This window comes from Cervus elaphus, chromosome 18, assembly GCF_910594005.1.
Source record: "Cervus elaphus chromosome 18, mCerEla1.1, whole genome shotgun sequence".
Classification (NCBI taxonomy): domain Eukaryota; kingdom Metazoa; phylum Chordata; class Mammalia; order Artiodactyla; family Cervidae; genus Cervus; species Cervus elaphus.
The window spans coordinates 58107242-58122747 of NC_057832.1; the positions used below are offsets into that span (position 1 = coordinate 58107242).

The 15506-nt window shown below is 43.2% G+C and overlaps 1 protein-coding gene across 1 annotated transcript in view; it reads left to right on the forward strand.

Moving 5' to 3' along the window:
- The first annotated feature begins 5163 nt into the window (after positions 1 to 5163).
- The window catches only part of EPDR1 (ependymin related 1), a 30763-nt gene continuing 20420 nt past the window's right edge, over positions 5164 to 15506 (forward strand). The window contains exon 1 of the mRNA XM_043872653.1: positions 5164 to 5734. Coding sequence (XP_043728588.1) covers positions 5442 to 5734 — 293 coding nt within the window. The 5' untranslated portion in view covers positions 5164 to 5441. The remainder of the gene's footprint in view (positions 5735 to 15506) is intronic.

Here is a 15506-nt window from a genome sequence, read left to right on the forward strand (position 1 = left end):
CAGACATTGTTTTTCTCTCCAAAGCTTAGATCACAGAATTAGTTTAGTTTTGACTCTGATTAGGACTGAGGATTAAAATAGCCCAATAAAGGAAAAGCACAGCTGATGTTTATTGAGCATGTGCAATGCGCTTGATGTGTAAATGCATTACCTTATTTATTTTTTCTGGGTACATGAATCAAACATGGTTAGTTGAAAAGGTAAATGAGACAAACACATTTCAGGATTCACCTAAGGAGTCCAGTTTTATTTATGGGAAGCCCAGGGTAACCAAATACAGCAGGGCCCATCTAGAGAGATATCTTTTTTCTGTGGAAAACCAAGCTTCAGATGCCAGTGTAGGCTAGTGAAATATCAAGCAAACAGGATAGCCCAGATGAGATCTCAAGCTGTTTTCAGTATTATATTCTAGTAGGTCTAAACCGTGGTTTAGTGAAAATGAGTTTCAGCCCAAGTTCCTAGCAGGGAAGAAGATACAGTTTTGAGAATGAACTGAGCTCCCTGCCCTTTTCCAAGGAATCAGCTGAGGGCAAACTTGGGGAGGACCCAAACTTCTACAGCCAGTTTGAACCTGCTGCATTAGTTTAGCTCTGCAAGTACCATATCACGACATTTCAGGTATTTCCTTGATGTTCACAGATGGAATGTCCTTTAACAAAGGGAGGGGAAAAGCTGAGAGCCCTTCTCCATAAAGCTCCTTGCTTACCCGTTTAGGTCTGTTGGTAGTTTGGCTTTAGGGTTCCTAGGAGAGGGTGGCAGCATTGAGGAATTCATCTGGAGAATGTGACAAACAGCCTCCCTCTTCCTGCTTGGCTTTTAGCACTCAGTCCATTACCCCATACTTGACATTGATTTGCCAAAATCTCATGTAACTGGGGAAATTCCCCTGGTCAGTGGCTTCTCTCTGGTGACTCCTCTTCAGTCTCCTCCAGGGCCTGCTTCTCTGCCCATCCTTTCAATGTCGGGAGTTCTCTAGGGCTCCATCCTCAGCCCTCTTCTCACTCTCTACACTCCCCACTGCTCCAGGTTGTTTCAATCTCAGCACTAGTGACAAAAGCGCTGGATAATTCTTTTTTGAGTGAGCCATGGGAGCTGGGGTGGGGAGGGTTGTCCTGCACATTGTGGGTAATTTAGTAGTGTCTTGGTCTCCTCCCACTAGATGCCAGAGGCAGCTTGCCCCCTATCCCATTGTAATAATAAAAAATGTCTCTAGATATTGCCACTGTCCCCTAGTAGACAAAATCACCATGAGTGGAAAACCACTCTTCTACTGTCCTTTCTGGGTTCAGTGACCACCTAAATGCCAATGGCTTCCAAATCCAGACCCCTAGGCCTGCTGGACTTCCCAGATGGCCCTAGTAGTAAAGAACCTGCCTGCCTGCAGGAGACATAAGAGACTTGGGTTTGATCCCTGGGTCAGGAAGGTCCTCTGGAGTAGGAAATCACAACCCACTCCAGTATTCTTGCCTGGAGAATCCCATGGACAGAGGAGCCTGGCAGGCTGTAGTCCATAGGGTCGCATAGAGTCGGACATGCCTGAAGCATCTTAGCAGGCATGCATGCAAGCCTGCTGGTCTCTGCAAATGTTTATCCAATTGTCCCTCGGGTATTTCCATCTGTATGTCCCATAGTCATCACAAAATCAGCCAATCCTAAACTGAATTTATCTTCTTTCACTCAGGACTGAACTTCCAGTGATCCAAACCACTCAGAGGAAGTGGTCTTCCTCCAAGTCTATCCTTTTCTCTAGTCCGCAACTCTTCCATCCTCTGCATTGCTACTACCAAGGTGTTAACTCAAACAGTAGCTCTTGTCTAGATTGTGACAGCATCTTCCTCTTCCCCCTGCCCTCTGCCTTGCCCTGCCATTCTCCACACTGACGTGGGGGAGCTTCCTAAGACTTCTACCTGATGAGACTCTCCCTAGCTTTACATTTAGGCTTGGTTCCAAAACTTCGGAATTAATAATAAATCCTTAAAAGGATTTTCCAGGCCCCGAGTGATCTGGCCTCAGATTACCATCTACCTCATACTTGAACCCCCAAATCACACTCATTTCCTCTTGCCCCGCCATCTGTCTCTCATCCAGGAATGCTCTCTCCCACATTCACCTGCCTCACTCTTCCTCATCTTTGAAAAGCAGATCAGGTGAAAAGACTATATAAACTTTGAAAACAAGGTGTATTTTTTAAAAAACATTTATTTATTTATATTAATTGGAGGCTAATTACTTTACAATATTGTAGTGGTTGTTGCCATACATTGACATGAATCAGCCATGGGTGTACATGTGTTCCCCATCCTGAACCCCCCTCCCACCTCGCTCCCCATCCCATCCCTCAGGGTCATCCCAGTGCACCAGCCCTGAGCACCCTGTCTCATGCATCAAACCTGGACTGGCGATCTGTTTCACATATGATAATATACATGTTTCAAAGCTATTCTCTCAAATCATCCCACCCTCACCTTTTGTTTTTTAAACAGTTTGCTTTTTATCTTTATTCCATACTACATATTCTAACCTTACACAGACATAAACCATAAACCCAATTAATGTCGTTCTTAGCGACCCTAAACTTCCAGACACACAGACGTGTAGGCCTGTGGTATTGTCAGGTGATGGGTGAGGTGATGGGTCTCACTGCAGATGTGGCCACCAGGCGTGTTCCTGAGTCCTCAGCCCAAGAGCAAAGGCATTGTGTCTAGTCTCACAGTGTCTAGGGTCTAGAGTAGTCCCCATAGTGTCTAGTCCCACAGGCTCTCTACTGCCTGCCAAACGACCATAATGAATGACTGGTGTCATTTCTTCAGGAAGGGACCCTTTGTTACACTTTTAATTTGGAGTTAGCAGGTGGTAATTTTGATATGCTCAGCCATGGCCACAGGACTGGAAAAGGTCAGTTTTAATTCCCCTTCCAAAGAAAGGCAATGTCAAAGAATGTTCAAACTACTTACTGAACAACTGCACTCATTTCACATGTTAGCAAGATCATGCTCAAAATCCTTCAAGCTAGGCTTCAGTAGTAAGTGAACCCAGAACTTCCAGATGTACAAGCTGGATTTAGAAAAGACAGAGGAACCAGAGATCAAACTGGATCATAGAAAAAGCAAAGACAACTCCAGAAAAACATCTCCTTCTGCTTCATTGACTATGCTAAAACATTGACTGTGTGGATCACAGCAAACTATGGAAAATTCTTAAAGAGATGGGAATATCAGACCACTGTACCTGTCTCCTGAGAAGCCTGTATGCAGATCAAGAAGCAACAGTTAGAACTGGACATGGAACAATGGGGTGGTTCAAAATTGGGAAAGGAGTATGTTAAGGCTATATATTGTCACCCTGCTTATTTAACTTATATGTAGAGTACATCATGTGAAATGCGGGACTGGATGAATCACAAGCTGGAATCAAGATTGCTAGAAGAAATATCAATAACCTTGAATATGCAGATGAGGAACTAAAGAGCCTCTTGTTGAAGGTGAAAGAGGAGAGTGAAAAAGCTAGCTTAAAACTCAGCATTCAAAAAACTAAGATCATGGCATTTGGGCCCATCACTTCATGGCAAATAGATGAGGCAAAAGTGGAAATAGTGACAGATTTTGTTTTCTTGGGCTCCAAAATCTCTGTGGACAGTGACTGCAGCCGTGAAATTAAAAGATGCTTGCTCCTTGGAAGAAAAGCTATGACAAACCTAGTAGCATATTTAAAAGCAGAGACATCACTTTGCCAACAAAGGTCCATATAGTCAAAGCTATAGTTTTTCCAGTAGTCGTGTTTGTGAGATATGAGAGACGATAAAGACTGCTGAGGACTGACAAATTGATGCTTTTGAACTGTGGTGTTGGAGAAGTCTCTTTTTTTTTTCCATTTAAAAAAATTTATTTATTTTTTTGCTATTACAAATGTTTATTTATTTATTTATTTATTTTTTAATATTGTAGTGGTTTTTGCCATACATTGACATGAATCAGCCATGGATTTACAGGTGTTCCCCATCCCGATCCCTCCTCCCGCCTCCCTCTCCATCCCATCCCTCTGGGTCTTCCCAGTGTACCAGCCCTGAGCACTTGTCTCATGCATCCAACCTGGGCTGGTGATCTGTTTCACCCTTGATAGTATACTTGTTTCAGTGCTCAGTTCTCTCTGAACATTCCACCCTCACCTTCTCCCACAGAGTCCAAAAGTCTGTTCTGTACATCTGTGTCTCTTTTTCTGTTTTGCATATAGGGTTATTGTTACCATCTTTTTAAATTCCATATATATGCGTTAGTATACTGTATTGGTCTTTATCTTTCTGGCTTACTTCACTCTGTATAATGGGCTCCAGTTTCATCCATCTCATTAGAACTGATTCAAATGAATTCTTTTTAACGGCTGAGTAATATTCCATTGTGTATATGTACCACAGCTTCCTTATCCATTTGTCTGCTGATGGGCATCTAGGTTGCTTCCATGTCCTGGCTATTATAAACAGTGCTGCGATGAACATTGAGGTACACGTGTCTCTTTCAGATCTGGTTTCCTTGGTGTGTATGCCCAGGAGTGGGATTGCTGGGTCATATGGCAGTTCTATTTCCAGTTTTTTAAGGAATTGGAGAAGACTCTTGAGAGTCCCTTGGACTGCAAGGAGATCAAAGCAGTCAATCCTAAAGAAAATCAACCCTAAATATTCATTGGAAGGATTGATGCTGTGAAGCTGAAGCTTCAATACTTTGGGCACCTGATGTGAAGAGCCGAATTTTTTGGAAGATACCCTGTCTGGGAGAGACTGAGGGCAAGAGGAGAAAGGGGCTACACAGGATGAGATGGTTGGATGGCATCACTGACTCAATGGACATATATTTGAGCAAACTCCAGTGAAAGACAGGGAAGCCTGATGTGCTGCAGTCCATGGGGTTGCAAAGAGTTGGACATGACTTAGCGACTGAACAGCAACAAAAACAATTTGATAAAGGGACAAGGTTATGTGGGGCACAGCGAGTGCAGCTATCCAGCTTTCTTGATCCTGACTTTGAGTTTGTCCTCCAGTGTTGGTTATCTGCTGAATACTCAACTTAGCAGAAAAACACTTTCCTTCTCACCCCACCACCCCATCCCCCTTAAAACGCGGATACCCTTCAGGATGCTAGTGGCACCACTGCCACCGCATTTCCTGTTGGCAGCAGAGAGCAAGTGAAAACAGTAGCGGCAGCGGGCAGCGGCCCAGGCAGAAACAGCTCCCACACGATTCACGGAAGCTTTCCCGTGGCCAATCCCGGTTCCCAGGCCTTGCGCGTCCTGATCCCAACAGCTGGAAAGGCCGCCGCCGAGACCTGCAGCAACTTGGGCAAGACCGCCCTCGGGCACAGTTGGAGAAAGCCCCGCTGAGTGCCTGGGCTGCTCAGCGCCCCCTTGGGCGCGGGCTGGCTCTTTGGGGACTGCGGCCGCGGCAGAAGGCGATGCCTGGGCGCGCTCCCCTCCGCGTGGCCCGAGGGTCCCTGCGCGCTTGGCTGCTGGGCAGCCTGTGGGTCTGCGCACTGGGCTGCCTCTGCGGTGTGGGGACGGCGGCGCCGGGGGCCGGGGGCTCCCTGGCGGCTCAGCGCCCTTGCCAGGTGCCGCAGCAGTGGGAGGGACGCCAGGTGCTGTACCGGCAGAGCACCGGGCGCTACAGTCGCGCCCTGCTCTCTTACGACGGGCTCAACCAGCGCGTGCGGGTGCTGGACGAGAGGAAGGCGCTGATCCCTTGCAAGAGGTACGCGGGGCGCGGGAAGCGAGGCCGGGGCTGCCCGGGGAGGGCGAGGGCGAGGGAGCTGCGTCGGAGCGCGGGGTTTCCAGCAGCTCGCGTCGCCTTCCTCCAGTCAAAGACAAACTTCGCGGAGAGGATCTCTTGGGGACAGCAGAGTTGGGGGCTGGGTGTCGGGCTGGTCCACTGGGGGCGGCCTGCTGGCGGGCGCTCAGTGAGACCTCGCAGGGCGGTGGCCGGTGAAGAAAGGTGGCGCCCCCAGGCCCTGGTTCGCCCACATTCAGAGGCTGCTGAGTCAGCCTCCTGACTCCTGGTGCCCCCTTCAGCCTAGGGCGTGTCTTCTGCACTATCTCAGCTCTTTCAGGAGCCATCTGTGAGGGAGACACGCTGAATACATATTTTATACGAGGTTATTTTTTTTCTTTCTTTTTCATTTTAAAGGAATATGACAACTCTACCAAAAGTGTGAGGGATCAGTTAAAGAACTGTCACAACAGTTGAAATTTTAGTCTACTCCCTTAAAATTTCTTTTAAGCAAGTTTTACATTCGGTGAGCAAAAATCCTGTATGTCTGTATCTGTTTTATAGAACATGATCTCTTACCTGTTATTATTTGCCATTTTAATAGTTGGCCCCTACCTATTTTTAATGGCTGCACAATATTCCACAGAGAGGTTATGCTACAATGCTTTTTAACCACTGGTGTGATTATTCACCTTTCTGCATCTGTTATGACAAAGGACACCCTCTTTCCTGAGACTGCAGTTTGTTCTGACCCCATTAAAACCTGATTTCTATTTTGGGATCGCCACCTGTCAGTTCCTTCTGCCTTATTCCTGTTTCTCTGTGTGTGTTACTCCAAGGGTTATGCGGGCCTCTCATATGGAGTTGGCATAATTAGGAGGTGCCATGTGAATGTCCACAGTTTAAGGCTCCAGTGGGCAGTAAAATGTGGGGAAAATTTGATATCATTTCACCTAAAAGTGTTTGTTGAAGTATTAGGCATCTTGAAGACAGTATGCAAATGCAAGAATTGTTCAAAGCAATATATTTGAGAAGGCAAAATAGTACATGATTGTAAACCGTGAGTGCTGAGGAGGCCTGGAGTAGCTGAGTCATCATGGGGTATTGGGAGTATCTTTTCTCTTTCAAGAAAATGAATGTTTTCTATTAAGTCTCTAATAACTTTGTAATAATAATAGCAAAATCCAGCATCTGAGTACTTGTTATGTACCAGGCATGGTCCTGAAGATGTTCCACATACTGTATTATTTAGTTTAAAAATCACAACCACTGGACAATGCAGCTTTTATGATCTCCATTTTACAAGCAGAGAAATCTGGGGTCAAGGGAGATTAGATAACTTTCTCAGATCAAGAGCTAGGACTTGAGGAAGCCAAGTGGATTCTGACATCTATGATATGCTGGGCTCTTGTTCATTTGCTTATTCATTCAATCTGCATTTTTTGTGTGTCAGTCATTTTGTATAATCAGAGTGGGTCCTGGGTTTCAGGGAGGTCATGGTCTGGGGGTGGAATGATATGAGGAAGAATTCCCATAGAGTGGGGTAAGGGGTGAGCTGGACTTGAGAGCACCCTAGACAAGCACCTAACCTGGAGGTGCTTCCTGGAGGAGGTGGAACAGGAGTGAGTCCCAAAATCCCTGGAAGAGGTGACCATTAGGGGGAAGCGGGTGTGGAGGGAAGACTGATCCAGGAGGATCCATCCAGGTGTATTCCGGGACATCCTGCCACAGGCAAGGCTGAGAATATTCCAAGAACTGCAGGCCAATCACTGTTAGACTGAAGCATGGAGTATGGCAGGAGGTTGGGGATCCAGGGAAGGATATTTAAACAGTGGAATGCCATGGCTGGGTTTTTAAAAGAGCACTGGATGAATGGTTGAGAATAAAGAAGAACAAGAGAAGAAGCCAAAACATGACCTAGGAGATGTTTGTAGAGAGATCCAGGTGGAAGACGGGGTGTGGCATGATGGTGAGAAGTAGACACTTTTGAGAGATATTAAGGATACTGAAGACGCTTATTGAAGGAGGTGCAGATGATTAGATGGTATGCTGCAGGGTGGTGGGGGGGGGGAGTCAGATTTGCCTTGTGAAAGCTAACGGTGCTGACGGCATCGAGGAGATGCTGATGCTGTTTGCTGAGATGGGATTTGGCTTCTGCACTTCTGAAGAAGGGTCAAGTACTGCTCTTTCTGTGCATCGTCCTGAAGCCTTGTAGAGTGGTGGCTTACGGATGAGGAGTCATGTCAAAGATGGACTAGGATTGAGACAGACCTGGGACCTGGGACCCTATGCTGCAGTGCTCCCATATGGCATACTTCTCCTCCAGCAACAAAATACAAAGAAACTATATGGGACTAAAAATAACTGTGTGCATGCACAATTAGGGTGAATTCTGGACAAAGGATACAAAGAGACCCAAAAACCCAATTGCCACATTTGAAAGAGCCTGGAGCAAAAGCAGCCTACTATGTGCATTCCCCTGCACAAAACACCACTGATTAAGGGATGGGAAAACCACCTAAGCCATCCCCCTCCAGCCTGACCCCTGGATACACCCCTACCCTCATCCTGTGTAAGGAACAAGCTTGCTCCCCTTGGGAATCTGTTTGTTCTTGTTCCCCTCGCCCCCTCCACTGCAGCAGAGGCCCCTATAAAGCCTTGCCTGAATTTCTTGTCTGGCCTCTGATCAGTTTCTATTGATTAAAGAGGCCAAGAACCCTGATCGGTAACAGGATGGCCCAAAGCACACCGCTGACACAGCAGAGTGAGGCCAGGAGAAGGAAAGGATAGGGTTCATCCCCCAACCTCCCAGAGGTAGGATTTTCATGATTTAAGGGATTAGCCTTTAGAGTCAGGTAAATCTGCCTCTGAATTCCAATTTCTAATGCAGGTCTTTGGGTTACTAGATGGGAATGCTACTAATGCCTAATGTATTGCTTTGCTGTGGGGATGAAATGAGTTCAACTATGTACAGCACATAGTGCAATGTAGAAGGTGTGGCCGCAATTGTCCCTCTGGCCACCACCATCTTTGCCATCCTGGTAAATTTACCATTGCCCAGAGACTCGCTGCCAGCCCCATGAGCTCAGAAACTTGACCTTGTGGCACCCTCCAGGGCCCTTTCTTTGGGAGCTGACTGAGAATAAACAAGCTCAAGTGCGGCACTGTATATCTCAGTGAGTGCTGTAGCTGGCATGGGGGCCAGAATTCTCAAATCTGACTAGGTCATTCTCTCCCTGTAGGCAGAACTATGTAGAGAGCCAAATTCTAATCAGGAGGCTGTGAGCAAAGAGTTGGAGCCAATTCATAGAGTCTAATGATTGCCTGCTTTAGGCTGGGCTGTGTGCTCAACGTTGAGCTTTCCATCGTGCATAAGAGGCCAGCCCAGCGGATTCAGGCTAAGATTAATCAATGCATCATTTTCACTAGAGAAATTAGAAGCATAGAGGTCCCTGATCCTATGCTACCCCAACACTGCTGGTCCAGATCCCCTTCACTCTGCACAGAGCCTGGGCGGGAATTGCTCAGGTTGTTTTAGCAACCTTTCTTCTTCTGTGACTCCATGATCAATTAATAGAGTCTTCAGATGTGTATATTATAGCCTCACTGAGGTCACAGCCAAATCTTGCTGGCCTGGAAGCTTTTTTGTCCCCATGTGGTGATTTCTTTCTCTCTTTACTTTTTAAATTGAAGTATAGTTGATTTACAATGTGTGGGTTTCTGGGTACAGAAAGGTGATTCAGTTTTACATATATATTTATGTCCTTTTCACATTCTCTCCCATTATGATATTGACTATTGTTCCCTGTGTCCATGTGGTGATTTCTCACTTCTTTACACTTGCCCTGATCCGTCAAGTGTTAATCTCACAGTTTAGCTTTTAGAAGGAAATTTTATTCCTTTTCTTCCCAATTTCTTGGCAAGGTTCTATCTTACAGTCCCATCTCTGGCCCTAAGTCAGATGCAGAAAAGAATGGTTAGTGCACAGATGCATTTTTAAGCTTTTAAATGTAGATTTGTTGGAACAAACTCTGAAACTTTTTCAGGTACTAGCAGTCTGGCCAAGAAACCAGATACGATTTGAAGAAAATATGGATGGGTTGTCTCTTCATATTTATTAGTAAGTTGAGAAGTAAGTTTTAGAATTGGATCAACTTCTTAAGATTTTTATTTTGCATCCAGATAGTTATGGAAAATCCCACTGATAGTTACTGTGGAATGACTAGGATTTTCCAGGCTTTCTTCTCCCTGAGATGATGGAAAAGATTAAATAACTTTACAAGCTTCAGATAAGACAAGGCTTAGCAGAGAATGGGAAATATTAGTAATTGATACTATTTTGTTTTCTGTTTCCAACTGTTTTTTCCGGTAAACTCACAAGTGTTACATTTGGAAGACTGAAGGAAAGGCAAGATTATTTTGTATTTCAGTAACATAGTGAACTTTATGGGAGAAGCAGTGTAGATACTGAATGAATTTTGTTAGACTACCAGTAACTTACTGTTCCTATTTATAAAATGGTAGATTGGGAGTTGGAATTAATGAAGCTATTGATGCAAAGGGAGCAGAGTGGCACTGAGAGGATATGCACTGGTAAGTTAGAAATGTATCTTAGACGGCTATTCAGCTACCAATCCCACATGTTTGAGGATTTCTTTGTTGTTGGTTTTTTTTTGTTATTTTTTTTGCTGAAGGATGAAAAGTATGTCTTAAATGGAGTGACAAGTATCCACTTTATCTTATACAAATTCTGATTAGTTCATCTCTGTCTCAGATTTTCCAGAGCATTCTACTTCTTGGAGAACAGAATATCGTTTCTCTTCTCTATTCTTAGAGAAAACCACCTAGAGTAGTGGAGAGCATGTGGACATCCATTCAGACAGTCGTGGGATGCCAAACATGGCTTCTAATCCTGGCTTCACTCCCACAGTTCCTTTGCTTCTCGGAATATCAGTGCTTTTCATCTTTTAATTTGATTTTAATGATATCTACAGTATTTATACGAAACAATATTTAGGGCTTCTTAAAAGCTAGGCACAAATAAAATTATACGATACCATGAGAGCACTACTTGTACTTTTATTACATTAGGCTGATTCTTTTTTCTTGCAAGATGCAATGAACTTGACATAGATTCTAAATTTATTCTTCAACTTGTCCCTTTGTGTAGATAAATTCAGATACATCTCTTTCTTCTTTCACCTTTCCACCAAAGCTTGTGTTCATGGGTAGAGATGAGATGGGCTGCCTTCCTATGCTTTGGCTCCAAACTCAGAAGGCTGTCCTCTCCGTGGAGCCTCCTGTATACTGTGGGATTGAATGGGACTGCTTACAGGAGTGTCCCTCCAAGGATCTGCTGTGGAAGATTCATTCCAAGAGAAGTTATCACGTGGGGCAGCTTCAACAACTATATGTGTTTGAGAATCAGGATACGGGTTTTTTTCTCCAAAGGCACAATTTTATTTTGAAACTACTTCACACTTACAGAAAAAGTTGCAATTATAGTCCGTAGCCATTTTTTCCCCTGAGTCACTTGAGAGTGAGTTGCCAGCTTGATGTCCCCATGACCGCCCCGTATTTCAGTGTGTATTTCCTACAAACGGGGACATTGTCTGGGGATACAACCATGCAAATCAGGAGATTAGCATGTGTTCCTTGCTACCATCTGAAATTCAGGTCTTACTCAAATTTTGTCACTTGCGCTTTTGATGTTCTTACAGCAGAAGGACCCAGTTCATATTTAAGCATTGAATTTAGGTGGGTCTTTTTAGTCTCTTTTTGTCAGTAACAGTTCCTAAGCCTTTTTTGCACTTCAGTACTTTTGAAGATGATACGCCAATTATTTAGTAGAATGTTCCTTGATTTGGGTTTGTCTGATGCTTCCTCATAATTAGATTCAAGTTATTCACCTAGGGTAGAAACGGCACATCTGGATGTTTACTTTGATAACTTGATGACTGATGTCTGCAGTATTTCTTAAGTGTGAAATGACACTTTTATATTTTGTAATCCATAAGTATTTTATAGGGAGATATTTTAAGACCATGTACATATTCCGTTCTTCATTACAGTTTCAAGTTATCCTTTTGTTTTTACCAGCATGAATATAAGGATGCTCATTGAATTCCGTCTGCTTTCACTATTTAGGATGTTCAGATTTGGCCAGTGGGAAGCCCTTCAAGTTGGCTTCTATGTTCTTTTGACATGTCTCGCTTCTTTGAACATATCCTCGATTTCTGCCAAGATATTCCAAGCTCATCTGTGCTTTCCTTACTGGGGTATTGGGATAAGTCATTTCTCAGGAAGCTCTGGTTACTTTTACTGGAGAACAATATTTGGAAGCCAAGGTCCCTGCTTTAGTTGTGCTCATGGTTATTGGGTGGCACTTTCCAGGCACCCTCACTAGACAAAGCAAAAAGATATAGGTTTGAATACATACACACACACACACACTCACTCACTCACTCGTTCACACATATTTACATCCACATTTATTTCTAAGCTTCTGATTCTAATACGTAGAGATATTTATACCAGTATCTCTAATTCTGATCCACTACCACATGGATCATTCTGGATTTCTCCTGTTCATTTCTTTGCAACTCCCTTTTCAGACCATGAGACAGCTGGCTCCCTTTACTCAATTGCAGCTGGTATCAGGCATAGCTATGCTACGCGCTCCCTACTTGGATGTCTTCCTGTTGGGCTCTGCACTCCAGGTCAGGCCATGCAGAGACCTACCTTGCTTGACCCTGCCTAATGGCTCTAGACTAAATTGTTTAATGAGGGGAGGGGAAGGTCAGGTTACATTTTTTCGTATGTTTTTCTTTGGGATTTCTTGGGGCTAACATTGTTGTAAATCCTCAGAATGTGTCTGTGTGCTGGGGGAAGTAAATTAGTATGAAATATTCAACAAATTTATTTGATCCTGAGCCCTGTTTTGCACGGGTTGGGCTTTCATTTGAGGAACTCCTTTCAGACTTTCAGGAGAATTACTCTTTTGCCCTTACTCCCTCCTCCTTGATCTCTGACGGCTGCAGCCAGTATTTTCTTTTATTAGCTCAGGAAGTCTGACTGCTTGTGGCATTTTGATCCTCGAAAAATAAACCATGCTGATTTGTAATACTGAGTTTTTCTTCACGAAAGAGATTTTCTTGGAAGCACGTAAAGTTTGCTTTAAGAATCTTAATTCTGTGGGTCTATTGACCCTGAATTTCAGAGGATTGATGCTGGGATGTGGAAGAAGTGGGATGCAGGGATGAGGAAAAAGAAATTCCGAGGAAGACAAGCCTAGGAGATTAAAGGCACTGGTGGAATAGGAGAGTAATTTATAGAAGCCAGAGGTGGTCGCCATACTGCTTTGAAAATATCTTTATTTCTCTCCATTAACCTTGAACTGTTTCTTCCTGATTCTGACCTCAAAGATGGTGGTCAAGGGCAAAGTGCCCAAAGATCTGAAAATATTCCACCAATTAGTGGTTTGTTTTTCCTGGAATAAATGTGATAGGCTTATATTTCCCCAATTCCAGTAAAAATCTTCTATTTTCCCCCTTTATAATTTATTTTACCCAGCTTTCAAGAAAAAAAAAAATCTTCTCTTGATCTTCTTACTAACTGAAACTGCATTCTCTCCATCTATTTAAAGCAAATCTCATGCTAATTTCCATTTTTGTCCTCCCATGTTCTCTTGGACCCTCTCCAAGCAAACTTTCTCCATCACAGCTCTACTGCAATGGCTCTGGTCAAGGACAGTATGCTCCACATTACTAATCAAGTGATCTTTTATCTGTCTTCATTTTTACTGTTGGTCATTTCCTCCATCTTGATGTATTTTCTTCTGTGGTTTTCAGGACATCACACTCTTCTAGTTCCCCTCCTCTTACCTCATTTTCTTACCTTCTCTTTCTCTTTACTGTCACACATCTTTACTGTCAGGCTGGTCCAAACCTTCATCATTCTTGCTTGGGTTTTTTGCAACAGCCACCTAATAGGTCCCTACTTCTGCCCTTCTCCCTTTGGTCTATTCTCAACATCGCAGCCTGAGTGATTTGCTAAGATTGTTGTATCATGTTGCTTGTCTGCTCAAAACCCTCCTGTGTGTTTCTATGTCTCAGAGTAAAGGTTTTGCAAGGACTTGACCATCCTGTGGGATCTGCTCCCCCAGCCCCTCCACACCTTGTCTTGACCTCTTCATTCTATCATCCATCCATTATCACCTCATCTCCAGCTCACTCACTCAGCCCACAGCCTCAGCATGCTCACTCCTTTGGCACTTGGGTGGTTGATTCCTCTGCCTGGAAAGCCTTTTCCCTGAAAAGTTGTATGACCCACTCGCAAATTAGACTGTCTTTTCTCTCCACAACATATACTCCACCTTGCTGCCTTTTATCTTAAAGATATTTACCTACTATCTCATAATTTTACTAACATACTATTTTAATATTTTATTAATATGCTATTTAATTTAATTTAAATTTTAAAGTCTGTTCCCTCATTTCCTCTGCCACTCAGAGTAAAGCTCCATTAGGTCCAGGATTTTTCCCTGGTTGTTGCTGTATTTCCAGCACCATAGAATAGCCCTGACTAAATTTTTTTGAATGAGGGAATGAATGACAATGATAACATATATTCATTGTAAAAGGATATCTAAAATATAGATATGCAAAGAGTAAAAATTATCCATAACTACCAAGCCAATATGACTACTGGTAACATCTTCTAAATATCCTAGGAGACTTTCGGAAGCACAATTTACATACTGTAGCGCACACTGTTTGGTAATAGGCTGTTTTTCATTTAACAATATTGTGCAAGCTCATCCATACTGACTAGTCTGCTTGTATCATCTTTGAACTCCTGGCTTTTCTCCATTCAGGTCTTAGCCCAGAGGGGCCTTATGTGACTGTCCAATAAAGCCCTCCCCACTACCCACTCTCCATCACATCTCATTCTGTTTTATTCAGGACACTATCACTGAGTGACATTGTCTTGAGTCTCTCTTCCGGGGAGTGAGAGGAGAAATTGATCAGTCTGGTACAGAACTGAAAGTCCAGCACCTAGAAGTGCTTGGGACATAGTATATCTCAATAATGTTTATTGAATGAATAAATACCATTCTTATGACTTTTGAATTACTAGTATCATACATGTTCATGGTGGAAAATCTAGGTAACCAGGAATAGCAAAATAGAGTAAAGAGAATCATGTTGTCCAGAATTAACAACCCTTATATACGTGCTTCTAGATTTTTCAATTTCTATTTCTGTATATACAATTCTAAAATTCAATTATAAACATGCTATGTGAGTTTTAAAAATTTAACAAAACATTGCATATTTTCATGCCACTATGTAATCTTTAACAAACCATTTTTAATGACTGCACGGTATTCTGGCTAATGGATGGAACACAGTTTCTATAAGCAATCCCTAATAGGGGACAGTTAGATTTCTTTCTCCTTTATGTTTCACTACTAGAAATAACTACATGTATAACCTTGTATTTGTGTGCAGTTTACTTTAAAAATATTTTGCACAGATTCCTGGATAAGAAAATGGTTGAAAAGGGATTACACATTTATAAAATTTTGACCACTTTGCTTTTCAGGAAGGTTGTTACAGCTGATATTTCAACTGGCAAAATATGAATGTTCTTATTTACCCCACTCACACCTATAAGGAGCCTCGTTAATTTTTAGCAATTTCAAATATGATAAACAAGAAACTGAAAGGCAAAATGACACACTGCAGTGATGTCA